Source organism: Sarcophilus harrisii, chromosome 5 (assembly GCF_902635505.1).
Source record: "Sarcophilus harrisii chromosome 5, mSarHar1.11, whole genome shotgun sequence".
Classification (NCBI taxonomy): domain Eukaryota; kingdom Metazoa; phylum Chordata; class Mammalia; order Dasyuromorphia; family Dasyuridae; genus Sarcophilus; species Sarcophilus harrisii.
In genome coordinates, this window is record NC_045430.1 from 12491310 (window position 1) to 12518469 (window position 27160).

The 27160-nt window shown below is 50.3% G+C and overlaps 1 protein-coding gene across 1 annotated transcript; it reads left to right on the forward strand.

The window, feature by feature from the left end:
* The first annotated feature begins 2440 nt into the window (after positions 1 to 2440).
* CBX6 (chromobox 6) lies at positions 2441 to 18208 on the forward strand. Its single transcript, XM_031939854.1, has 5 exons — positions 2441 to 2816; positions 3029 to 3072; positions 3368 to 3433; positions 3562 to 3628; positions 12282 to 18208. Exons 1-5 carry the CDS (start codon positions 2748 to 2750, stop codon positions 13296 to 13298), a joined length of 1263 nt encoding a protein of 420 aa, XP_031795714.1. The 5' UTR covers positions 2441 to 2747; the 3' UTR covers positions 13299 to 18208.
* The last annotated feature ends 8952 nt before the right edge of the window (positions 18209 to 27160 follow it).

Below are 27160 nucleotides of genomic sequence, written 5' to 3' on the forward strand. Positions count from 1 at the left end.
CAGACCATAAACTTGCTTTATATAAAGGCTAGCTAATAAAATGAATTATTATCATATATCTACTAATTGTGAGTGTGGTCTTGCCATCTCTCTCTCTCTCTCTCTCTCTCTCTCTCTCTCTCTCTCTCTCTCTCTCTCTCATATCTCTTAGAAATCTCACTACTTTCCACAATTACTTCTACAGGCTAATTCTCAGATTTATCCAAGCAAACTCTTTCTTTATCTAGCCCAATCACTCCTGATTTCTAAGCCAGCGTCATCACTAGCTTTTTCAAATTCAGCATGAAAAAAAAGAAATAGAAAATAAACAGCTAGTTAATTACAAACGAACAAATTCAGCTTGCCCCAAACAGAGCTCAGTATTTTTCTTCCAAAACCCTCCCCTCTTCAGAACTTCCTCATTGTGACTAGGACATTATCCAGGCCTTCCAGTTCCCCAGACTGCTCAGTATCATCCTTGATGCAAATCTAAGCTAAGGCTCTTTTCTACTCCCACAGCCACCCCTGAAGTACAGGCCCTCATCTCTGTTGTCTTTCTTCTGATTGGTCTCCTTGAGTTACATCTTCCTGCCCTTCAAATCATCCTCCAAGTGATATCACAAAAGCATAGATCTAGGCACAGCGCTCTCCTCCTTACTCAAGAAACTGCCTTTTTTTTTTTTTTTTTAACAACTGGGACCCTTCCTACCTTTCCAGTCTTGTTCCAATCTGCCTCTCTCCTCCAAATACTCTATAATCCTTTCACGCTGGCCTTTTTTACTCTTTCACTCTTTACTCTTTTTTTACTCTTTCTGGACTCTTATCTGCCTGTATTTGCAGCAGCTGTCCCTCCTCTGACTATTGTGTCTGAATCCAAGACTCTCCTCAAATCCCAACTTCTCCATGAGGTCTTTCCAAGTCCCTTTGAGGTTATCTTCTGGGGACTCAATAGTATATACATCTTATATGTGTTCCTTGAAGGTACGGGCTGTGTTCTGGCCTTTTTTTTTTTTTGTAACCCTAGCCCTCAGACCATTACTTAGCTCACACAGTAAGAACTTAATAATTGCCTTCCAGGCTCTAACCTTTTCTGTGTTGTGGAACCTCTGTTGGCAATCTGGTGAAACTCATAAATAATGCCTTTGGATGCATACAAAAAGCAACCAATTATAATGAAATAAAGATGTAATTTTCCCCAGCCAAGTTGATGAACCCTCTGAAATTTATTCACCAACCTGCAGGTTCAGATGCCCTGCTGTAAGCTTAAATCCTAATTAGGTCCTCGCTATGACTCCAATTAACTTCCTCTTCTCTGTGAAACGGATCCAGGGGAGAGGATGCCCGATCAGAAGTCAAAAGCCCCCGATGGCTCCATCATTAGGGGACCCTGAGCAAGTCATCGTGGCTGAGCCTCAGTTTCCCCACTCCTGTCTCCCTCTCAGCTGTTTTATGAGGTTCCATGGTGAAAAAGGAAGAGAAGATCTAGGCTGGGATTGCTGGGGTGGGTCCGTTGAGTTCTAGCGACCGGGTCTGTCTGCTACTGGCAGGGCGCTCCAGTGGATTCCCAGCACCCGAAGGGTTAAGGTGTTGAAATAACATGTCCTCCAGTCTTCCCAGTGAAGCGGCCTCTTCCTACTCCCTTCCCTCCCCGGGGGAGTGGTATTTTCCTTGGGGTGTAAAGCACGGATTTGCTTGGGTGTCTTTTGAATGCATCTGAACCGGCCGCAACGCCCTTCTCCCCAATACATAAATAAATGCAGATGTTAAAAGAACTGGGAGCAGCTGGAAAATCTGCGGCCAGCCAGCGGCAGGCATTTTGGCCGCCTCACTTGTCACCGTTTGCAAACGTGGGCTGGAGGAGAGCCTCCTTTTCCAGCCCCGTTGAGGGGCCCAGAGACCCCGCTGCCTTTCCAGCCTCCGTGGCGAGCCCAGTGGCCGCCTGGCCGGGGCCCCGGCTGTTTAAATGGAGGGTGGACCAAGGAGGAGGTTTGCAGTCTGGGGAGGGGGTGGGGGACTGTTTATACTGCAGCATAGCATCCCCGTGGTGCTTTGCAAAAGCTAGAGTCCCAGCTCTTCCTCCCCCTCCTTCCTTCTCCTCTCCACCTTCCTCTGGCTTCTTCCTTCTCTCCCTTCTTCCTCTCCCCTCTTTCCCTCCCTCCTCCTCTTCTCTCTCCTATCCCTTCTTCCTCTTTTTTTGCCCCCTCCCTCCCACATCTGCCTTATTTCTTCCTTCTTCTCTACTCCTCCTCATCTTTCTTCTCCCTCCTCCTTTTTCTCGTCTCGCTCCCTCCTTATTTCTTCCCCTTCTATTACCCCACCCCGCTCCTCTTCGTCCTTCTTCCTCTCCCTCCTCCCCTCATCATCGCCTCCTCTTCTCTCCCCCCTCCTCCTTCTCTCGTTCCTCCTTCTCTTTCCTCCTCCTGCTCCTCCTCCCTTCTTCACCCTCCCTCCTCCTCTTCCTCCCTTCTCCCCCTTCTCCCCTCCCCCCCATGGTCTTCTAGGGGGCGGGGTCCCTTTAAGAGCCAGCGCGCGCTCTTCCCTTTCCCTAGCAACCGCCCCCGGGGAGGTGTAGGCCCTGGTAACGGTGCCGGTCACGTGGTGCCCGCGCGGCGGCGCGAGCCACTGAAGGCGAGCCGGGGAGCGGCGGGGGCCCGGGGCTGGAGCGTGTCTGGGTCTGGGTGCTCGGGGCGCGCGTGCGCGAGCGGTGCAGCAGCGGCCGCGGGAGGAGGGAGCTCAAGTATTATGGGCTGTGGGCGCTGCTGAACAAGATGGAGCTGTCTGCAGTGGGAGAGCGGGTGTTTGCGGCCGAATCCATCATCAAGCGGCGGATCCGAAAGGTGAGCGGTCGCCCCTCCCCCTCCCCCACCCCGGCCCGGGGCCCCGGCAGCGGCCCCGGGCCTGTGCAGCTGGGGTCGGGTCAGTGCCTTGCTAGCCGGGCGCTGACCCTGCACTGTGCCGCCTGTCTCCCTCCCCGCTGCGCCCTTCCTCCTCCTCCTCCTCCTCCTCTTCCTCCTCCTCCTCTTCCTCATCTTCTTCCTCTCTTTTTCAGGGACGCATCGAGTACCTGGTGAAATGGAAAGGTTGGGCGATCAAGTGAGTGTCTCGGGGGCCGCTTGTTGCAAAGCCACCGGTCCTTCCTCCCATCCTTCCTCTCATCCTTTCCATCCTTCTTCCCTCCCTCCCGCAGCAGCGGCAGCGGCAGCGGCAGCAGCGGCAGCCGCCCGGTGCCCGGTGCCCAATGCCCTCCCGGCCAGCGCTGCACTGGCTGCTGGCTGCCCGCTGGCAGCCCGCTCTCCAGGGGGTCTCTGGAAAGTCCGGGGGGCTCTCCCTGTTTTTGGCCGGGTGCGCGCCTCTCCCACTCCCCCCCTTCCCGTGTGTGTTTTCGCAGGTACAGCACTTGGGAACCCGAGGAAAACATCCTGGACTCCAGACTGATTGCAGCTTTCGAGCAGAAGTGAGTTGGGGGCGGGAGGGGAGGAGGGAAGGGGGAAGGTCAGAGTTGCATTGCATCAGGATCCGTGGAAGGGCAGGAAGGTGCTTGGGGGGGGTGACTCAGTCCGTGTTTGCGTCTCTCCTCTCCAGGGAGAGGGAGCGGGAACTATATGGGCCGAAGAAGAGGGGACCCAAGCCGAAAACTTTCCTGCTGAAGGTAATCCGGCCCAACACTCTCCCAGAGTCCTTCTGCCTCCTGCCCGTGACCCCTGCCCGAGTTCCCCCTCCGGGACCCCAGGACTGCAGCCTCATTTGATCCCTCTGAGGGTTTTCAGCAGAGTGGGGGGGGGGAGTAGATGAACATCTGGAAGAAAGTTAGCTGTCTGAACTCGGGGTGTCATGGTCCACAGGCCCTCCCAGATGGCTCAGGCTCTCCTGGCTTTTAGCCAGACCGTGCAGTTCGTGCAGTGTTGCTTGGTACAGAGAGTCTGGGAAGGAGGCTGCAGGCTCCTCTTTAAAGCTCTGGAGGGGAGACCTAAAGGCTGCAGGGAGGTCCAGGAGCCGGTAAATGGGAAAGGCTCTGTGGGCCATGAGGACTTGGGGGGCAGCTCTAGCGCCTGGGGAGGGCCAGGGAGCTGTCAGGAGGCCAGTGACAGATGGGGCCGTCCACCTGTGTGGAGGCAGCTTCCCCCACAGGAAGTTAGAGGGCAGCCTCTGGAGCCCCTGGGAGCCAGTCTTTCTGGTCCCGAAATTAGAGCAGGTAGAAGAATCTGGCCCCCGTGTGAGTCGCTTCCCACCTTCTGGTCCACAGTGACACCCCCTACTCATCCCACCCCAGGCACACCTATCTGCCCAGCCCCCCAGCTCTTTTTTTTAGCCTTTTACTCTCAAGGAGACCTCCCTGCAGGCCTTTAGCTGCAAACTCTGAAGCTTTGAATTGTCATCTCTAAAGACTAACACCCTCTGACATCCCCTGTTCCAAGGTTCTTTCCCAGCTCTGACGACCCTTGTTTTAAGGTTCTACCTCAGTTCTGACTTTCCCTGTTCTCGGGCTCTTCCCAACTCTGACATCCCCTGTTCTAAGCCCCCTCTCAGCCCTGACATCCCCTGTTCTAAGTTCCCTCCCAGTTCTGACATCCCCTGTTCTGAGCCCTCTCCCAGCCCTGCCATCCTTCCCTGCTGTAACATTCTGGGTTTCAAGGTCCATTAGAGTGCTGACTTTCAGTAACTATTTCTAGATTTTTCTCTAGGGAAGTTACTGATGCAGGAATTGCTTTCCAAGGTCCTTTCGCTCACCATGGGTGAATCCTACCTTTTTGGGGAGAGCAAAGGAGGGCGCAGGGGGGACTCTAGAGATAGTTTGTGGAACCATTGCAGGTGCAGGGACTTGAGCACTGATCCTCAGCATGTAGGAGACAGGAGGGGGTCAGCTGCACCCTAGTTGTAGTTTAGTAGGATGAGCATCAACTCAGAAATTTGGAAGGCTGTGTTCCAGGCTGTGCCCTAACTCTGCCACAGCTGGCCACGTAACATCAGGCTCCGCTTGGCCACGATTTCCAGTTCTGAAAAATGGGGCTATAAAGGTCCATCTGAGTATCAAAGGAAATGATGGATTTGGAAGCAGTTCTATTTATTAGGTGGTTTTGGTCCACAGGGTCAGCCTCAGAGCTCTGGATGCCTGCCCGGTAAGGTGGGTTACCCAGAAAGCCTCCGAACCATTTTACAGATGAGGAAACAGAGGAAGTTACAGCCGTTCAGTTGATCCAGGGGACTCTGGGGGAGGGGACTGCCCGGCAGAGGTAACAGATGCCCATGGTAGGTGGCAGTCAGGCTTAGTGTCTCAAAGAGGGAGGTGAAGGGGGAATATAGAACCTGGGCTTTAGTTAGGGTTTGGGGTGAGGAAGTAGGTAAGCATTTATTAAGCACCTACTGTGTTCCAACAACGCCTCCCATTTTACAGAGGGGGAAACTGAGGTTTTAATTCCAGCCCTTTCCTGGGAGAAAAACAAGGCTCAGAAAAATTACTCTTCCCACCACCACCCAGGTGCAAAGGAGGGCCCAAAGGAGAAACCAGGTCCTCCAGTCCCAAAGCCAGCACATTTTCCACTGCACCAAACTTTTTATGTTCCTTTTTTTGGGGTTTCACCCAAGACTGAATCTGACATCTCTGACATCCCCTGTTCTAAGCTCCCTCCCAGCTCTGACATCCCCTGTTCTAAGCCTCCTAAGTGAATCCCTGAGTTCAAATGCAGCCTCCAACACTTAACACTTCCCAGCTGTGTGAGCCTCAGCAAGTCACCCCCAATTGCCTCACCAGAAAAAAACAAAAAGATCCTGAGTATTCATTGAATTTGTGAAGGTCCTTCTTGGCAAAGGAGAAAATTGGCTGGGAAAGAAAGTCTGAAAGTCATAGGAAAGAAGGATCTGAGTTGTTTTATGTGCTTCCCACTCCTGGGTGGCCATTGCAGAATTTCCCAACATTTAGGGCCGTCCAACAGGGGATTTGGCTGCTTTGGGAGGTAGTGAGCTCCCCATCACTGAAAGTATTCAAGCAAAGACCAGATGATGCTCCTTCCCCATTCCCCCAATTTAGGGTGCTATGATCAGCGATTTTCATATTCGCCGAGCTGTCTTGGACAAACTTAAGGTGCCTTTCTATCCGGGGGCTCCATGATTCTCTTCCTGGTAGGGAGGGTTTCCCAGCTTCCTTTGAGGGCAGGAGGGAGGGCAACTCCCTAAGGAATTCCAAGGCACGTATTTGTCTATTTAAGTAAAAGGGCATCAGGACTAATTTTGTTCTCAGAATCTCTCCAGGGATGGCTTTGGGGATGGAAAGCAGCAATCGGGGGCCTCAGTTTTCCCTTTTGCGTTGGGTTGGTGACCTCCTAAGTCCTTCCAGCTGTACAGTGGTGAACCTCAGTGCCTTAGGTTCCCGGGGAGCCTCAGTTTCCCCATCTGTAAAAAGGGCCTCTCTGGCTTCGGAGTTCAGGTGCTGGCTCTCACAAGGTCCGATTTCCTAATTGGTGAGACAAGCCCGGACCCGGCTCTTCTCACCCATTTTCAGGCCAGGGAGCCCAGGACCAGAGGAGCTTCTGCCTCCCCAGGGAGTGCCCGGCCACTACCTCCCAAACCATTTTTTCATGAAAGGAGAAGTGTAGATAAGGGAAGTTTGGACAGCTGACCGGCCAGAGAGAGGAGGAGCAACAGCTGCCCCTGGGCCTGAGCTGGGGAGCTTCCCTGGCCCTCACAAGAAGAAGATCCAAGGGCTGTGAAATCGGAAAAGATCCCTGGAATTAGGCTTCGAGCTATCCTCAGAGTTATGTATTTTACAGAAGAAGAGACTGAGGGTCAGAGGGACTTAGAGGAGATCCCAGAGCTGGAAGGAACCTCAGAGCCAACTGCCTCATTTTAGAGAAGAGGAGACTGAGGGTCAGAGGGACTTAGAGGAGATCCCAGAACTGGAAGGAACCAACTGCCTCATTTTATAGAGGAAGAGACAGGATCAGTGGGGAAGAGATTTTCTCAAGGTCTTGAACCCAGGTCCTCTGTCTCCAAAACCAGCATTTTATAACTACCTTGCAAAGGAAAAGAGCTATCCCAGATAGAACTGTGGAGGAAAAGTATCTCTAGGAGGAGAATTTCTGGGGGAGAAAAGATAATCCTCCCAGAACTTGAATGAGGGTCTGATTCTTTAGAGCAGAGAGAACTATCGGATCTGGGTTCAAATGCAGGCCCTGCCTGGGCCATCTCTGTGACTGTGGGCAATTAGATCACTTCCTAGCCTTAATTTCCTCATCTGTAAAATGGGAATCATTAATAGCTCCTGCCTCACAGGGTTTGGTGTGAAGCTCAAATGAAAAAAATATGTGTAAAGTACTTTGTAAGTTTTAAATGGCAATAGAAGTGTTAGTTTAATTTTTAGTTTAGCTTAATATTGTTATTAATAATTAATTATTATTGAGCCTTAAATTCTGTGAGCAGTTATTGGTCTCTGCCCTTCCCGGCCCCTTTAGGCTCAAGATCTGTGTGGGCAGCCAAGGGCCACGATGCTGACGTGGAGTGGGCAAGACCTGGATTCAGATCGCACCACTGGCACTTAATAGTTGTTTGAATCTAAGCAAATTATTTTCTCTTTTGTAAAATGAAAGGGATGGATAAGGTTAAGAAGCCTATCCAACTTGAATCTCTTCCCTTTCTCTGTGCCTCAGTTTTCTCCTCTGTAAAATGGGGAAATTCTTTCTTCAAACCACCTCCTCCAGGAAGCTTTCTCTGGTTTCCTCAGCTGGAAGAAAGCCTTCCCTGAACCTCCACTAGTATTCCTTCCCCCTGAGGTTTTTGGCACATTCTACCTTGCATATGGTATAGATGTGGGGGGATCATTTCCCTTACTAGAGTATAAACCCCAGTAGGAAGAGATAGGTTTTTTTTACATCTTTGTATCCCTTAAAAATCAGGTAACTGTTACTCATCCATCAAGCATTTATTAGGCACCTGCTGTGTACCAGAGGTTACAAAGATAAAAATTAAACAGAATCTGTCTTCAGGAAGCTTACATTCTGTGGAGAGACAGCCTATGGCTGTGTAAATGTGCAAGATAAATGCGAGATCTTTTGGAAGAGAGGGTGCTAACACTTTGGGGGGCGTTGAGGGCGAGAATCAGGGCTTTGTGTAGAAAATAGTGCTTAAGCTGAGTTTGAGGAGGGAGGGCATCCCAAGCAGGAGGGACTGCCTGGGCAAAGGTGTGGAGAAAGGAGATGGAGCGCCACATGTAAGCAACGGTGAGAATGCCAGTTTGTCTAGAGCGCACCTGCTATGTGCGATGAATGTTTGAGTGCTTAAGCTGGAAGAGACTTGAGAAATCATATCAAAGCCTCCCATTTTAAAGAGAAGGAAACAGAGGCTCAGCGAGGGAGACTGACTTGCCCAGATTTACCCAGAAGCTTAGTAACTCAGCTAAGATCAGAGGTCAGGGCTCCCAAGCATTATTTCCCCTGCCCGGGGTTTCTCCATCCTAGTGACCCCAGGGATCCAGAATCAGCCTGGTAAGGTAAGGGAGAGCTCTGAGTTCGCTTCCTCCCCTCTCCTTCCCTCAGATCAATCAGTCAACCAACAATATTCTTTATTAAGCTCCTTCCAAACTGTCTTGTATTTATCCTGCACGTTTACACAGGTCCGTGCTGTATCTCCACAGAATGTAAGCTTCATAGAAACAGAGACTGTTGTCTGTGCAACCTCTGGTATCCAGTAGGTGCTTAATAAATATTTGTTGAATGACAGATTGTGAGTACCATGAGGGTGATCTTCCTGCCTCCCCTGGGCCTGGGTTTGGAATGCTGCATACAGTAGGTGCTTAATAAATGATGGACTTGTCTTATTTATAGTCCTGGGCCTAAGGGAGATGAGACTGGGCTGATGAGATTGGGGTGAAAGAGCAATCTAGTTCTGCCTCTCTCCTCTCTCTTCTCTTTCTCTCCTTTTTCTCCTTTTCCTGCCTCTCTCCTTTTCCTCTGTCTCCTCTCCCTCCTCATCTTCCTCCTCCCCTTTTCCTCATTCTCCTTCCTCTCTCCTTTTCCTTCTCCTCCTCCCTCTCTCCTTTTCCTCCTCCTCCTCCCCTCCCGCCTCCCCTCTCCCTTTTCCCTCCTCCTCCTCATCGATCCTGTCACCCATGTAACAATGCCGGCCATTGGAGGGGCTCCCGATTGTTTAAATGGCAGTTACTGCCTGCTCTGGGACAGCTGCCAGCGGGGCCTCTAGTGCCACCGTGTGGCCATCGGGGTTGTTGACAGGAGTAAGGGTGGGGGTGGGGAGAAGAGGGAGCCGGCCTTTATTAGCCGGTCCTCGGTGCCAGGCTCTGGTTCCAAGCCCGGATCTCCTCCGGTGAGCCTGGTGGGGAGGCCGCAGCAGGGCCGAGAGGGTCCAGGCCCTGGTGCTGGGTGCAGGATGGGCTATGAAGGCGAGGGGTCACCTGGCATGAGCCTCGATTTCCCCATCTGTAAAATGAGGGGGTTGGACTGGCTCTAGGGCCCCTTTTAGCTCTGAGTCCCAAGGTCTTCCTAAGGGCCCCCCCTTGGAGGTCCGTCACCTGGGTCTTCCTCCAGCCGTTCCTTAGAGGAACGACGCCCTCATAGTATGTCCTGACTTGGCTATTCAGCAGCATGTGTGGCCCTGGCAAGTCCTGGTCAGGGAGTCAGATGACCTGAGACAGCCCTTTGAGGCCCTGACCAAATTTAAGATCCCAGGACTAGCCATGTTCTAAGCCCCCTCCCACCTCTGACATCCCCTGTTCTAAGCCCCCTCCCAGCTCTGACATCTTCTGTTCTCAGGCCCCTCCCGGCCCTGACACCCCCTGTTCTAAGCCCCCTCCTGCCTCTGACACCCCCTGTTCTAAGCCCCCTCCCAGCTCTGACATCTTCTGTTCTCAGGCCCCTCCCGGTCCTGACATCCCCTGTTCTAGGCCCCCTCCTGCCTCTGACACCCCCTGTTCTAAGCCCCCTCCTGCCTCTGACACCCCCTGTTCTAGGCCCCCTCCCGGCCCTGACACCCCCTGTTCTAGGCCCCTCCCAGCCCTGACATCCCCGTTCTAAGCCCCCTCCCAGCTCTGACATCCCCTGTTCTAAGCTCCCTCCCGGCTCTGACATCCCCTGTTCTAGGCCCCCTCCTGCCTCTGACACCCCCTGTTCTCAGGCCCCTCCCGGCCCTGGCTTTCCTGCCTTCTGTTTTTCAGTGCCCGGCGATGGCTCTCGTTAGGAGCGCCGCTGGCAGCCAGAGGGGGCGTGGCCACGGCGAGCCTGGCCGGCCATTGGTCCGAGCCCCACAGCTGGGGACGGGGCCAAATTCCTGGGTCAGTTTATCTTGCCTTTGGAGCTCGGCTGCCCAGTCCGGGCGACGCCTCCGATGAATGCCAGCGCTTATTATCGCTCCCTGCCCGAGCCCCCGGTAGCCTGGCCCGGGGCCTGCCGGGCGGCCGAGGGGTTCAGCCAGCAAGGAGCCCGCCCTCTTTCCTTAGAAGGGAGGGAGCTGGCTGCCTCCTTGGGAACCTCCCTCATCTCCCCCCCCCCCCTTTCCCTCTGAAACTTTCCTCTCCTTTGTCACTGTCTTTGTAAGGTCACAGAATATCAAAACTGAGAGGTAGCAGGCCAGAGATGTGGGGTCCCCTGAGGAGCCGAATTCAGATCTTGCCTCTGATATTTAGGAGCTCTGGAACTTTGGGCAAATTGCTTAGATTCTCTGTGACTCAGTTTCCTTGTCTGTAAAACTCTGAACGGCTTTGACTAAATGACCTTTGAAATTTCTTCTAATTCCCAAACTGTAATTCCCACTCTGGGTCCCAGTTTCATCTGTAAACTGAAGGGCTGGATGACTTTTGAGCCCTAGATTTCTACCTTTCCATTTCCCAGATGAGAAAACTGAGACCCAGTGAGTAGGGAAGACCCACCCCGCCAAGGTCATCATTCATTTATTTAGCACCTGCCTAGTGTATCAGGCCCTCTTCTATGCTCTGGGGATAGAAAGGATGAGGGAGATGTGACTTCCCCTGAAAGGAACTATGTACAAGCAACATAAAGAAAGACGGGAAAAACTTTTGGCAGGAGCTGAAGCTGGGACTCAGATCCAGCCACGTGACTGATCAAGTCACAACCTCTGTGGACCTCAGTTTCCTCATCTGTAAAATGGTAGACTTTCCAGGGTCAAATGTTTGGGAGTCAAATGAGATCACATGTGTCGTTGTTTTGTTTTTTAAAATAACAATAATGGCTTTTTATTTTTCAAAACACAAAGATAATTTTCAACATTCACCTTTACGAAATCGCCTTTTTGTTGATTTTTTAAAAAATAGCTTTTTATTTTTCAAAATGCATACAAGGTAATTTCAGCATTCCCCTTTGCAATGAGTTTACATTTGTTTTTTTTTAAATAATAAGTTTTTTTTATTTTTCAAAATACATGCAAAGGTAATTTTCAATATTCACCTCTATAATGAGGTCACATTTGTTTTTATTTTCAAAATAATAATAGCTTTTTAATTTTCAAAATGCATTCAAGATAATTTTGAGCACTCATTCTTGCAATGAGTTTACATTTCTTGTTGTTTTTTAAATAATAGTTTTTTTTTAATTTTTCCAAATACACATAAAGATAATTTTCAGCATTCACCTTTCCAATGAGTTTACATTTTTGTTTTTTTAAATGATTTTTATTTTTTTTTAAATACACGTAAAGACAATTTTCAACATTCACCTTTACAATGAGATCACATTTGTTTTTGTTGGGGGTTCTATTTATTTATTTATTTATTTTTCTTTCTTTTTTTTTTTTAATAACTTTTTATTGACATAATCCATGCCAGGGGAATTGTGGGTTTTTTTAAAATAATAATGGTCTTTATTTTTCCAAATACAAAGATAATATTCAACATTCGCCTCTACAATGAGACCATGTTTGTTTTTGTTTTGTTTTTTCAAGAGCTTTTTATTTTCCAAGCTATCCTCAGCCTTCACCCTTGCAACACGATCACGTTTGCAAAGGGTTTTGCAGCGCTACAGAAACAGCGGATTGTTTGGGAGAGGAGAGCAGTCTGCTTAGAAGGAGGGTGCTCGCGGGGAGGAGGGGTGGGGAGCAGGGGATGCGGGCCCAGGCTGGGAGGGAGCAGCGCAGGCTGGAAGTCAGCCGGGGAGGATGCCTGGCTTTTCCAGCAGAGGGCAGCAGAGAGCCAGGTGAGATGCCCCCGTTATCTCAGCGCTTGCCCAGGTGACTGATGGAGGTGAAAGGGACCTTCTCCGAGGTCTGGGGTCTCCCCGCTGCCCCTTTCGGGGGGAAGGGTTGAGGCCTCCGGGCGGGCTTCTCACCTGCTCCCTTCCGCCCCCCCGCAGGCCCGCGCCCAGGCTGAGGCCCTGCGGATCGGCGACGTCCACTTCTCCGTCAAGCCCGGCTCCAGCTCGACGTCCCCCAAGCTGCACTCCAGCGCCGCCGTGCACCGGCTCAAGAAGGACATCCGTCGCTGCCACCGCATGTCGCGGCGCCCCCTGCCCCGGCCGGACCCGCAGAGCAGCGGGGGCCCGGGGGCCGGCCCGGGCATGAGGCCGCCCATCTCGCCCTTCTCGGAGACCGTGAGGATCATCAACCGCAAGGTGAAGCCCCGGGAGCCCAAGAGAAGCCGCATCATCCTCAACCTGAAGGTCATCGACAAGGGCGGCAAGGGCACCTCCGGGGGCGCGGGCGGCGGGCCGCTGGCCCGGCCCAAGATCCCCTCCCGCAACCGGGTCATCGGCAAGAGCAAGAAGTTCAGCGAGAGCATCCTGCGCACGCAGATCCGCCACATGAAGTTCGGGGCCTTCTCCATCTACAACAAGCCCGCGGGCGGCCCCGCGCCGGCGGTGCCCGGCAAGCCCGAGGCCGGCTCCTCGCAGGGCCCCGCCCCGCCCCCCCGGGGGCTCATCCTGGCCGCCGCCCCCTACGACGTCCGCAGCTCCGGCTCCTCGGGGTGCCCCTCCCCCACGCCGCACTCCTCCTCCGACCCCGACGACTCGCCCCCCAAGCTCCTCCCGGAGACCCTCAGCCCGGCGGTCCCCGACTGGCGCGAGTCCGAGGTGCTCGACCTGTCCATTCCGCCCGAGTCGGCGGCCACCAGCAAGCGGTCGCCCCCGGGAGGGGGCGAGGGGGGCCCAACGCCCCCACCGGTCTCGCCCCCGCGCGCCTCCTCCGACCCCGAGCAGGAGGCCGGGGACTGGCGCCCGGAAATGTCTCCCTGCTCCAACGTGGTGGTCACGGACGTCACCAGCAACCTCCTGACCGTCACCATCAAGGAGTTCTGCAACCCCGAGGATTTTGAGAAGGTGGCGCAGGGGGCCGCGGGGGCGGGCGGGGCTAACGGGGGTGGCAGCAAATGAGGGGGGCCGGTCTCCACCCAGAGGGGGGGGCCGCCTGGGCACGCCGGGGGTCCCTCCCCCCGGCCCACATTCACTAGCGTTTGATCTCCGCTCCCCCGCACCCCTGCGCACCCTCACCCCGCCTGTCCTTCGCTGATTGATTTGGCTCACAGGCGCCCGCCCCCAGCCCCTCGGCCCTAGGAGGGGACTTGTGGAGTCTCAGGGGCTGCCTGAGGGGGCGGGAGGCCACAGGGTGGGGCTGCTGCCCGGTAGCCCGTCACCTGGCCTGGCGGCCTCTGGAAGCCAGCGCAGAGTTGGCTCCGACCACGTTCTCCCCGGGGCCCTGGGCCTCTCTCTCTCCTGCCCTTGCCCACTCCCCGCTCCACCCCCAGGACCTGGGTACCCGAGCTCGCGTCCACTCTCGGTGCTAAACTGGCAGCTGTTGCGACCTCTCCTCCTCCCCCCCCCCACCCCAGGTGCTAACTCCGTCCTCCTCGCCCCTGCCCTCCTAGATTTGGGAATGGGGGGAAATTCTTCCTCCCTGGTTGGGGTCCCACCTCCCTCCGCTGTGGAGGCTGCAGCATCTCCAGGATGGGAGGCTCTGGTTGGGCAGCTGCAGTGGGTGGGGATTTCTGGTCACTGTGGGGTGGGGACACCCTAGCAGCCGCCGTCCACATCCAGACCCCCCCCTGGTGGCCTGGTTTACGCCTGCTAGCCCTCCTCCTTCCCGATTCCTCTTTGGGGGAGACGGGCTGAGAGGTCCCCCCTCGCCTCCAAAGACCCCGAGATCCGAAGTGGGCCCCTCTAGTTGTCAACCAAAGGTGCTAGCAGAGCCTTCTGGGGACACTGTCCTTCCCGTGGGTGTGTCCATTGCATCTTGGCATGTATGTGCCTCTGTATGTGTGTGTGTGTGTGTGTGTGCCGTGGGGTGTGGGCCGTCCCCCTCCTTCCCAACCTTCTCCACTGCTGCCCACCCAGCCCGTTTTGGTGCTCCAGCCTCTGCGTGGGGAAGGCTCCTTTTCCATTCCACTTTACCTTCAGTGGCGGTGGGAGCAGTTCTCGAGGAGCAGTCCTGCCCAGAGCACACCTTCCAGCATCCCCTGGGGTCTTGGGGTCCCACGCAGCCCAAGACCCCTGAAGATCTTGGGTCTTCCTATTTCATGCTTGGCGGCCCGTCAGGAACATCATTGTCTTTTCCTCCTCCTCTCTGGCTGTGGGACCCAGAGAGCTGCTGCAGAGCTCAGCCTCCTTCCAGGGGGATGGAGACCCCACATCTTCTCCCTGATCTTTCTTGCCCCCTGCACCCCTTCCACTCTCCACGGGCGGGGGGCAGCCTCAAACCTTCCTCCTCTTTCAAGTGGCTTATCTGAGGGTGGGGTTCGGATGGGGCTCCCAGGAAGGGGGAGCTGGCAAAGGGGGGGGGAAATCCTGTTTTTTTCCAGATAATATACTGTGTTTGGTTAGAGAGTAATTGTTTGGGGAAGTAGATGCGTCTTGTCCACAATGGTGGTTGTTTGAGATTTGAGCTGTGTGTGTGTGTGTGTGTGTGTGTGTGTGTGTGTGTGTACTTGTGTGGGTAGGGATAGAGTGACTCCAGAAATTAGAAAGGGAAGCAGAAGAAAGGAGGCAGCTCCCTTCTGTCCCCTCCCTTGGGGCCCCCCCTGTGTCCCCTGGCCCACCTCAGGATTTGTTAGAAGTAAGTGCCACTGGCCTGTGAGGGTCAGGGGACGACAGCCCTCGGGGTGGGCCCGGATAGGGCATAGGACACGTGGGCCCATCCTCTCCTTCCCCTGGTGACTAGGACCAGAACCCTCCACCGGCTGGTTGGCCGTCCAAGTGCCGGCCGGCTGTCCCTCTTGGAAGAGCTGGCCTCCCTCCCCACCCCTCTGATGAAAATTGACCTGGGCGCCCAAATCTGGCCGTTTCCCAGGGTCCCTAGAAACGTGTTTTCTGAGAGTCTGTCATTCGTGAAATTTTTTTTCTTGCTTTCTTAAAAGTGGGTGGGGTGGGGTGGGGGGGAAAGTCGTGTTTTCAAAGGTGATTTTATGATGGGAGAGTGAAAGAACTAGTTTTACAAGAAAAGAAAAAAAAGACAGAAAAAATATTGTGGAATTCCTACAGGGAGGGGGAAGAAAGAGATATTTAAAAATAATAATACTTGTGATTGCACAGCTACGGTGGGGCCGCCAGCCAGCCGTGGGGAGGGAAAGCTAGGAGATGGGCCGCTAGTATTCTTGGTCTCCGGGCCAGTGGGGGGCCCACTGGGGGTCCCGCTGCTCTTCACTCGCCTGTTCTCCCAGCTCAGAGCTTAGCGTGGAACCCTAACTGGTCCACAAACTGTCCCCCTCCTTGGCCTAGGGATGGAGAGAGGGCCAAGGTGAGCCAGCTCGGTGCCCATCCGTGACAGGAGACATGCCCAGGGCCTTCCTCCCTATTTCTGCCTCTGAGGAGGGATGGGCTCTAAGGTGCTGAGGTGGGGTTGGTTTGGGAAGGCCAGATTTTGTGGGTGAAGGTGAGAGGGTGAGAGCTCCCTCTCTGGGCTAGTCCTCGATGGGGGACCCTTAACCTGGCCATGTCCCAGAGAATAGGGTGGAGGAACAAGAGGCCGGGGCATGGGGATTGGGGCGAGGGTGGTGTCTTGGGGGAGACCCCCTCCACACATGCCCGGGGAGGAGGCTAGGCGTTAGAGGTAGGTCACATCGATTCCTCCCGGCCCCACATAAAAGGGAGGTGCCCACCCACGCCCTACTGAGTTTGATGCCCACCCAAACCTTCTAGGCCCAAGAACAGCCCTTCTAGTGCCCCTGGGGGGAGCGAATACCTCGTCTCCTGGGTTGTCTCTGAGCAAAGGGGCGCCCGCTTCCCTAAGGTCTCCGCTGCTTGTCCCTTTGCCCCTGTACCAGGCAGAAGCTGCAGCCACTTCTCTTTATTTTTGTATACCAACTCCCCCAAACCCCGTTTCCCCAAGCCTGATTTCACCCCGAGAGCCTTTTGGCTTCTCCCACCGGCCCCGCTGATCATAGGACGTAGCAGAAATTCCACGTTCCGGTCTCACGTCTGAGACCGTTCCTGACTTCCCCCTCCCCAGCCCCCCACTGGCCTCTCTTTTCCCCATCTGTGAACTGGGTTGGGGGGGGGCGTATGTTTTTCAAAAGCAGTAAATGGGCAGTGGGGGCTGGGGGAGGAGGGGCCATCCCTTCTGGGCCTTGCTGCCGGCTGCCCAGCAGCGAGGGGAAGGGTTCACGTGGCGGCTCCATCCCTACTATTCTTTATAGCGCTTTACAATTTTCAAAGCACTTTCCCCATCTGTTGTCTCGCTCGGTCCTGGGGGAGGCAGGTATCGTTACTACTATTTTAAAATTAATAGGCAGCCTGGTGTAGCAGATAGAGAGGCTACCTCGGAGTCAGGTAGGCCCGAGTTCCAGTCCCGACACAGCCCGGCTGTGACCTCCTGGGGCACCTTCCGTGTGGTTTCCTCAGCTGTGCCCCACTGTGGGGATGCAGTCGAGATCCAGGCCCCCAGAATGTTTTATTAAGGGGAGGGGGCTGCATCCCAGAGATAGAAAGCACCTTCTCCAGAACCCACAGCAAACGGCAGATTTCGAACTCCCAAGTCGGGACGCTTCGCCCTCCCTTGTGCTGCTCTTTGAGGGGGGGGGGGAGGAAGTCTGGGCAGGAGAGAAAGGAGCAGAGGGGGAGGCACCCTGATCCCTCTGCGCCCGCGGGGGCTGGATGTGGTCAGTGTGTACCTGGCCAGGCCAGGCAAGGAGCCCAGGCTGTTCTCTCCCCACAGAGGGGGTGAGACAGAGAGCGGGTCTCAGAGGCTGCCTTCATTTACCCTCCGTCTGCCTTCTCCCAGAAGACATGGAGGAAGGCCACAGGGGCCCTTTCCCAGAGGCCAGGGACTGGGGCCGGGAGCGGCTGTCGCCTGTGGCCTGTGCCCCCTCCCACCTTGCACTTCTTGCCTTGGAGAGACCAGAGGGGTCTCTTCCACCCCGAGTTATTCCCGCTTCTCATGCACTGGCCCAAGGTCCCTCCCGGGGCTCTCAGAGACCCGCTCGGTGCCCCGGCCCCCACCTTGGGAAGGAAGTTCTCCGCCTGAATTTCTGATGAAAAATCCTCCCTCTCCGTCCTCCTCCGACGCTTGGTACTAAGGGAAAAGTTGAGGGTCTGTGCCCCGCTTCCGTGTCCGTCTTTGAGATTTGGGAACGAGGCATGGGGAGGGAGAGCCAGGGAGGGCACAGGGAGGTGGGCACCATGCCCGCCCCCGCCCACGCCTTCTCGTGTGCCAACGTCCTCCATCCACGTAAGCTCTGGGGGGATTCCCTTTGCCGGATGAGCCCAGGTGGAGACTTATTTCCTTTTTAAAAGCTGAAACAAAAAACAAAAAAACAACCCTTAAAAGGAATAATGTATCTTATAATTTTTTTTAGATTTTTAAAGAAAAACGCATTTAATGAAAAGCATTGTGCACGAATGAATTCTATATATAAATATATACACATACATATCTCTCTATATATTTTGGGAGGGGGCCCTGTCATCTTGTCACTTGGCTCGGTTTCCCGTTCGCTGTTCGAACCTCCAGCTCCCAGCTGGCTAAACTTGGCCCCGCCGGTGGCTGGGGCTGGGGGAGGGCGGACCCCTGGCCGCTCCTGGCCCGCCTTCCTGCCTTTGTCCGCTTTGCACCTCAGCCTCCACGCCCTCCCTTCCCCAGCTGATGCTTTGGGTGGAAAAGCTGGTCGGTCTTGGGGTTTGGGACTTTTTTTGATTCTCTTGGGTTATTTCCTGGTTGTTTTGTGCTAATTACTCTCGTATTGTACATTTTGTTTCTCCTGCTGCTCTTCCGTATTGTATCAATGCCAGGAATGGGGAGTTCAAAGCCTATTTTTGCCCCCCAATAAATTGTTACATTCCAAAGCTGCAGCTTCCTCCGGCCCCAGCCTCGGCTGCCGGCCTGTCTCCGGTTCCTTTCTTTCTCAAGGGTGGGCTCGGGGTGGGGGGTCTCCCAGCCATGGAGACGTCTCCATCTCCACATGTAAGTAGGTGCCTTCCTGAAGGCTCCCTGACCATGATTTCATCTGGATGGCTCCATCCTGTTCTTGGGAACCAGGCCCGTGGCACTTGTGAAGGTGTGGATGGACCTCAAGCCAGAAAGAGACCCCTGGGGATGTCAGAGCTGAAAGGGGGCTTAGAACAGGGGATGTCGGAGTTGGGAGGGAGCTTAGAACAGGGGATGTCAGAGCTGGGAGGGAGCTTAGAACAGGGGATGTCAGAGCTGGGAGGGAGCTTAGAACAGGGGACGTCAGAGCTGGGAGGGAGCTTAGAACAAAGGCAAATGGTATAGGGTATACAATTTAGTCAGAGGACCTGGGCTTGAATTCTCACTCTAATAACTGACTTTGGGTGACCCAAAAAACCCCTATGGGCCTCCGTTCTCTTATCTGTAAGTGAGCAGGTATGAATTAAGGATCCATAAAGTCATTCCACTTCTATTGAGATAAAACTATTTGGCTTTTTGGATCTCCGTGTGGAAAAAAAAAGCCCAACATTGATAGATGGGTTTTTACTCTAAAGCAAAGAGCAAGAGACATTTATCTCTGGGAGACCTTGGACAAATGACAACCTCCCTGAGACCCAGTTTCCTCATCTGTAAAATAAGGGGGTAAGACAGGATGGTTTCCTTTCCAAGTCTTGAGCTACAGTGGTTGTGTGATAGGGACTAAGGCACTTTCCCCTCTTTGAGCCTTAGTTTCACCATCTGTAAAATGAGGAGGCCGGACACAGATCTAGATTCCAACACAAATGGCACATCTAGAACTGTACAGGGAGGACACCAACTGAGGACTAGGAACCTTGAATTGTCAATCATACAATCACATCAATTGCTGATCATTGATGAAGTTGGTGCTTATCTTCCCCCTGCCACCATCTTTGAAGTCCTGGTCCAGGATCATAATAACACCGTCTACATGGTCTCAGCTCTTGGAAGTCCTTTATGTGATCTCAAAAGCAGAAAAGGAAAAGATGATTTTTGTTTTCCTCTCTGAGTCTCATTTTCCTCATATCAGCCAACAAGCATCATTAAGCACTCACTGTATGTGCTACAAAGAAAGGGGGGAAAAGTACCTGTTCAGAAGGAACTCTAAGTCCAATATCCATTGGGGACAGTCTCAGAGGGAAGGCATTAAAATTAAGTTGGGAGGGACAGCCAGGTGGTGCAGTGGATAGAGTACCTGAAGTCCAGAAGACCTGGGTTCAAATCCCACCTCATTCACTTAACACTTCCTAGCTGTCACTTAACCCCAATTGCCTCAGTAAAAATAAATACAATGAAAGTTGCGGGAAAAGTAGGGAATCCAGGAATGGGGAAAGTCTTCCTGTAGAAGATGGGATTTTAGCTGGTCCTTGAAGGAGGGCAGAAGGCAGAAATGAAGAGAGAATACCAGACATGGAGGGCAGGAGTCAAAATAGAGTGTCACGTGCAAGGAACAGCCAGGAGGCCAGTATCATAAAACCCAGAGTATATGGGCGGTCGTAAGGTATAAAACTAGAGAGGTTTATATGCGGCAGGCTATGAAAGGCTTTGAATGCTAGTGTTTTATATTTTATATCCTATATATCCTAGAAGTATCTTATTTATTTATATTTATAAAATATTTTCTATATATCCTAGAAATATTTTTATTTATTTATATTTGCAAAATATTTTATATTCTATATATCCTAGAAGTAATAGAGACCCACCGGTTTTTGTGGAATAGCATGTGTGTGTGTGTGTGTGTGTGTGTGTGTGTGTGTCTGTGTCTATGTGGTCAGACTTGCACTTTAAGAACATCGCTTTGATTACACAAGGAAGGGTAAACTGTGGTAGGTAGACTAGTGAGCAGATTGTTCCAGTAGTCCAGGAGTGAAGTGATGAGGGCTTGCAACAAGATAGTGAGTGTCAGTGTCAAGAGCAGAGAAGAAAACATAGTGACGTTCTTGGGAAGATTGAAACTACAGGCCTTGACAATTAATATGGTGATGGTGAGAGAGATTGAGGAGTCAAGGATGTTTCCTAAGTCTAAGTGACTGGCTCAATGTTGGTGTCCTTGATGGTAATAGGGAAGTTGGGGTGGGTGAATGGGGAGAGACAAGGAGCTCAGTTGGGGACATATGGGGTTTAAGATGTCTACAGGAACCCACACTTAACACCGTATACCAAGATAAGATCAAAATGGGTCCATGATTTAGGCATAAAGAATGAGATTATAAATAAATTAGAGGAACAGGATAGTTTCTCTCTCAGACCTGTGGAGGAAGAAGAAATTTGTGACCAAAGATGAACTAGAGGTCATTATTGATCACAAAATAGAAAATTTTGATTACATCAAATTAAAAAGCTTTTGTACAAACAAAACTAATGCAAACAAGATTAGAAGGGAAGCAACAAACTGGGAAAACATCTTCACAATTAAAGGTTCTGATAAAGGCCTCATTTCCAAAATATATAGAGAATTGACTCTAATTTATAAGAAACCAAGCCATTCTCCAGTTGATAAATGGTCAAAGGATATGAACAGACAATTCTCAGATGATGAAATTGAAACTATTTCCACTCATATGAAAGAGTGTTCCAAATCACTATTGATCAGAGAAATTCAAATAAAGACAACTCTGAGATACCACTACACACCTGTCAGATTGGCTAAGATGACAGGAAAAGATAATGCAGAATGTTGGAGGGGATGCAGGAAAACTGGGACACTGATACATTGTTGGTGGAATTGTGAACACAACCAGCCATTCTGGAGAGCAATCTGGAATTATGCCCAAAAAGTTATCAAACTGTGCATACCCTTTGACTCAGCTACTACTGGGCTTATACCCCAAGGAGATATGAAAGAAGGGAAAGGGACCTGTATGTGCCAAAATGTTTGTGGCAGCCCTATTTGTAGTGGCCAGAAACTGGAAAATGAATAGATGCCCATCAATTGGAGAATGGCTGAATAAATTGTGGTATATGAATATTATGGAATATTATTGTTCTGTAAGAAATGACCAGCAGGATGAATACAGAGAGGCTTGGAGAGACTTACATGAACTGATGCTGAGTGAAATGAGCAGAACCAGGAGATCATTATATACTTCAACAACGATACTGTATGAGGATGGATTCTGATAGAAGTGGATTTCTTTGACAAAGAGAAGATCTAACTCAGTTTCAATTAATCAATGATGGACAGAAGCAGCTACACCCAAAGAAAGAACACTGGGAAACGAATGTAAACTGTTTGCATTTTTGTTTTTCTTCCCGGGTTATTTCTACCTTCTGAATCCAATTCTCCCTGTGCAACAAGAGAACTGTTCGGTTCTGCACACATATATTGTATCTAACATATACTGCTACATATTTAACATATATAGGACTGCTTGCCATCTGGGGGAGAGGGTGGAGGAGGGAAGGGAAAAATTGGAACAGAAGTGAGTGCAAGGGATAATGTTGTAAAAAATTACCCTGGCATGGGCTCTGTCAATAAAAAGTTATTATAATAAAAAAAAAAAGAAAAGAAAAGGAAAAAAAGATGTCTACAGGAAGTCTAGTTCGAGATGTCTTGCGGACAATTGGAAATGAGAGATTGCAGATCGGAAGGAAGTTAGGACTAATTAATTAGATTTGAGAATCAGGTGATCATTGAATTCGAGAGCTCTGATCTTTTCATCAAATGAAATTACAAAGAGGGAGAAAAGAAGAGAACCCAGGACAGAGCCCTATGAGACACCTACTGTTAGCCGATGTGACCTGTATAAAGATCCAGAAAAGGAAACAGAGCAAGAGCAGTCAGATAGGTAGAAGGAAAACCCAGAGAGATGATGAGTATCAAGGAGAAGTGGGTGATAAACAGCATTAAAGGCTGCAGAGAAACCAAGAATGATAAACACTGAGAGAAGACAATTGGATTTGGCCATTAGGAGACCACTGATGACTCGGAGAGAGTGGTTTCAGTCAAATGATGAGGTTGAAAGTTGGACTTCGGAGAATATAGAAGAGAGTGAAAAGAAAGGAAGGGGGGGGGTACCGATTGTAGGCCTCCTTCTCAAGGAGTGTAGCCAGGAAAGGGAGAAGAAAAGATCATTGGAGGAGATGGACGGATCAGCGAGGGCTTTTTGGAGATGGGAGTGACACGGATGTATTTGGGGCAATAGAAGGACACAGTAGGCCGGGAGAGTTTGAAGATTAGTAAGAGAGTGGAGATGAGAGAGAGGGAGATCTGCTGGAGAAGAAGGGGTGGAATGAGAGCATTTATGTATGGAGAGGGATTTGTCTTGGCAAGGAGAAGGGTCACCCGTTCACGGGACAGGGATGAATAAGTAGAGGAGCAGAAGACATCTGAATGAAGAGGGGATGTGAAAGGTCTCTTCGTTTTTTTTTTTTTTTTTTTCCTGTGATCCAGGCATTGAATTTGTTGAAGAAGAAAAGGCAGCTGACAGCTAGGTGGCACAGTGCATAGAGCACCAGCCCTGGAGCCAGAAGGACCTGATTCAAATCTGGCCTCAGGCACTCAATAGCTATGTGACCTTGGGCAGGTCACTTAACCCTGATTGCCTTTGAAAAAGGAAGGAGAAGAAAAAAGAAGGAAGAGAAGGAGAAAGAGAACAAGAAGAGAAGGAAAATGGGGGAGGAGAGAGAAGGAGGGGCAGGAGAAAGAACAAGAGCAAGAAGGAGGAAAGGAGAAGGAAGGGAAAGAAAAAGGAGGAGATGAAAGAAAAGGGAAAGGAGGAGAAAAAAAGAAGAACAAAAAGGGGGAGGAGAAGGAACAGTAGAAAGAACAAGAACTAAAAGAATAAGAACAAGAAGAAGAATAACAAGAAGGAGGAGGAGGAGGAAAAAGAAAGGAGGAGCAGGGAGAAGAAAGGAAAAGAAGGAGAGAAAAGAGAAAGGAGAAGAAAGAAAAAAGGAGGAGAATGAACAGGAGAAAAAACTGGAACAAGAACTAAAAGAATAAGAACTAGAAGAAAATAAGGAGGAGGAGGAGAAAGAGAAAGGAGGAGAAGAAAGAAGAAACAGAGGAGAAAAAAGGAGAAAGGAGGAAAAAAAAGAAGGAACAGAAGAAAGAACAGGAACTAAAAGAATAAAAACCAGAAGGAGGAGGAACAGGAGAAAGAATAAGAACCAGAAGAAAAAGGAGGAGGAGGAAGAAAAGAAGAAGAAAGAAGAAGAAAAAAGAGGAAGAGGAGGAGAAGAGAAAAGCAAAGGTCTGGAGGTTGTTAGACAAGAGTTTTCAGAAGCTTGGTTGGGTGGTAAATAGATATTGAGCAAACCCCAGAGATGTTACTAAGAGAGCATGGAGATGATGATGTTGGGAAAGGGAGGAGAACGATCAGTCAAAATTCAACCAGTGCCCCAGAGGCCAGCCAGGAATACTGTGTCATCAGGAAGGAGGCAGCTGTTCATGGGTGCAAGAAGATGGAAGGAATATGAAAAGACAAGGTTTAAGATGTAAGCTAGACTGTTGCCAAAGGAAGAGGCATATGTGGAAAGTGGGAGTTGCGTTTCAGTGAGAAGATTGTATTAAATTAATCCTGACATTTCAAACCTGGATGGTGAAGAGGAAGAATAAATCAATTTAATAAACATTTTAAAATACATTGTAATTGACATTTTTGTTTCCATATCACTTATAAGTTTCCATGTCCCTCTTCTCCCTGCTCCCATAACTATCTTATATAACAAAGAATTTTTTAAAAGAAAAAAAATCAGTAAAATTCATCACTACATCCAAAGAGAGAGACAGAGAGACAGAGATACAGAGAGAGAGAGAAAGACAGAGACAGACAGAGAGACACAGAGAAACACAGAGAGATACAGAGAGAGAAAGACAGAGACAGAGAAACAGAGAGAGACAGAGAGAGAGACAGAGAGAAGAGACAAAGAGAGAGAGAGAGAGAGAAAGAAAGAGACAGAGAGAGAGAGAGAGAGGGGCAGACATAATACTTTGGGAACCATCCTGGGTCTGGTTCTTAGGATTTGGCGAGAGCCTGGAGAGCATAGTCTATGGGACAGTTGGAGATGAGTTGAACTTGGGAGAGAAAGATCGGGGATGGAGATGCAAGTTTGATGGTCCCTGAAGTGGGGATAGTTAAGGTCAGCAGGTAAGAGAAGGCTTCAATGTGGAATGAGGACAGCCTCCCTGTGGCCCCCATTGCACAGCCAAAGAGGCCGTCCAAAACCACAGCAGGCATCTCCCTAATGAGCCCCCTTGCCTCTGCCAGCCTTCTTCCTTTTCCAAAGCCTCTCCTACCTTTCAACATTCCTACTTTACAAACCTTACATCCTCATTTTCTCAGAGGATGCCTGGGGATCGGAGCATCTCGGTCCAAAGGGCGAAAAGGCTAATGGGGGACTGGCAGGCAGGAAGCAGGTCGGTGGGGAGAGGGTTGGGGCAGGGGGCCTGCCAGCCTATGCCGTGGGCATCTGCTCTCAGCAGCCACACGCAGAGCTGGCCCTACCCAGAACCCCGCTGTTCTGACTTCCAGCCTCGTGTTCTTTTCACAACCCTCACGACATGCTGGCTTCTATTTAACCTTCTCTAAAGCTACCATTCTTTGAAAAATTGTTTGACTCAGGACTGCTCAATGCCTCTTGTCAGTCTCCTGGATACAAGGCTTATTCCCCTGGAGAAAAGCAGCGGAACATTTTGTACCGAGATGGTATTATTAATATTCTACACAAAGGCATATGGAAGACATGAAGGGCAGGTTTTCTCCGAAGGATGCACGAATCCATTCTTCTAGGAGATGGAAATGGGGGCCAGGAACCCCCCAGGGAGGGTCGGCAGAGATGGTCCCATGTTATTGTAGGGACTAAACCTGTGGAGGTTCAAATAGGCTTCTGTTGGTCCTAGTGAGTAATGGGAGGGTTCAGTGTACTGTGGACCTCTGTCTGTACTAAGTGCTAAAGTTACCAAGTCACCCAATCTTAGCTCCAGACCAGAAAGGGATCTTGGGGACCATCTAGCCCACCCCCTCATTTTACAGATGAAGAAACTGGATTCTGTAGTGATTGACTTTCATTAGATCACATGGTCAATGAGTGTCAGGTGGGATTTGTTCTTGTCCATCTCCAGAGCCAGAGCCAAAGTTTCTGTACGAAGGCAGGGGTGGGAGAGGGGGTATGAGGGGAGGGGGAGTTGTAATAGGATAGATTGTTTTAGGATGCTACAAGAGAGTGAAGAAGCTGAGCCTATTGAAGCATGAATGTGGCAGGTAGGGGCAGAAATACCCCCAGGACCCTGCTTCAGAGACCCTTTAAATCCATTCCGTACCCCCAGGCCCAAACCTCTACTTGCCCAATGGTGGACAGGTTGACAAAAATAGGGTTTTGAGGATCCCCTGCCTCCTGGTGCCTACATCCTTATGTGCTGTGGAGATGGAGGCCTGGGGGGATGGAAGTGGTTAAATCACTTGTCCTTTGATCTCTAGGTCAGATGGAATCTTATCCTAAATCCTGTTGCTAGATCAGTGAGGTGAGATAGAAAACAAAAATTCTAGGAGATTTACTTTAGCATCGTGACTGATGGGACTTGGCTTTTGCGTATTCCATTTACTCATCTATAAAATGTAAACTATTTAAGATCCTTTCCATTGAACTTTCTGAGGCTGGGATTGCTCTGTCCTAAATCTGATATTATGACCTCCTGATAGCTGACTAACTCTGAACTCAGATTTCTTGACTACTATACTTGGAAGTATATATACTTATATATATATATTTCCCCTGCTTATTGTTAGATTGAACATATTTATTGAGAATCATTGTCAATTTGTAATTGTGTTTTCTTGTCCTGAATGGATAAATAGGGTTAATGGAAGGAGGCTAGTAAAGAAGGCTAGTTTAACTGTGTTTTTTACATAGTAGTGGGAAGTTACTGGTTTTATGTGGGAAAGATATGTTGTAGATTAAGGGTAGATTAGAATTACCAAATTCTGCCCTGACATGCTTAGCAAATTTGTATGAAGTGGTCAGGAGTAGCTGAAACATTGGATAACAAAGTGAAGGTTCACAAAAAGACCTCTCCAGGCTATCAGACCTCGGGGGGGGGGGTGGTCTATAAACTTGTTTTTAATACTTTGATAATTCTAATTTAAAATAATAAGTTTCAATAGGTTTTTTAATATGATGTTTCCTTTATAATCCAATGTATTTCCTGCATTTAGAAACATTATTTTTTAGAAGGAGTCTGTAGACTTCATCAGACTGACTGACAGAAGGAGCTAGGGTACCCAAAGTTGTTGAAAATGAATGACAGAATCTAATAAGATCAGTTTTAACCAGAAGAAATGTAAATGTGAATTTAGGTTCAAACAATCAACTTCAGGCAATAAGCATTTATTAAGCATTTGCTATGAACCATGCATCGAGCCAAGTATCAGGGACACAAATAGGCTAGAATAGTTCCTTGTTATTACTGAGTTCACATTGTTATAAAATGGAGGAGAGGTGTCCAGATGAGAGTTGGTCTGAAAAAGATCTGAAGGTTTTAGGGCACCACAAGCTCCTCATGGGTATTCCCTCACCAGAAAAGGCAAAAAGTGATTAGAATCTGCAATAAGACAGATATCATGTTAAAAAATAACGTGATATACTTTAACATATTTAACATGTATTGGTCAACTTGCCATCTGGGGGAAGGAGTGAGGGGAAGGAGGGGAAAAGTTAGAACAAAAGGTTTTGCAATTGTCAATGCTGAAAAATTACCCATGCATATATCTTGTAAATAAAAAGCTACAATAAAAAAAAGTAAAAATAAAATAAAATAAAATGAGTTCCACTGCACTTTACCTTGTGCAGACTCTATCTGGTATAGTCTGTTCAGTTCATGGCACTTGTTTTTGGAACA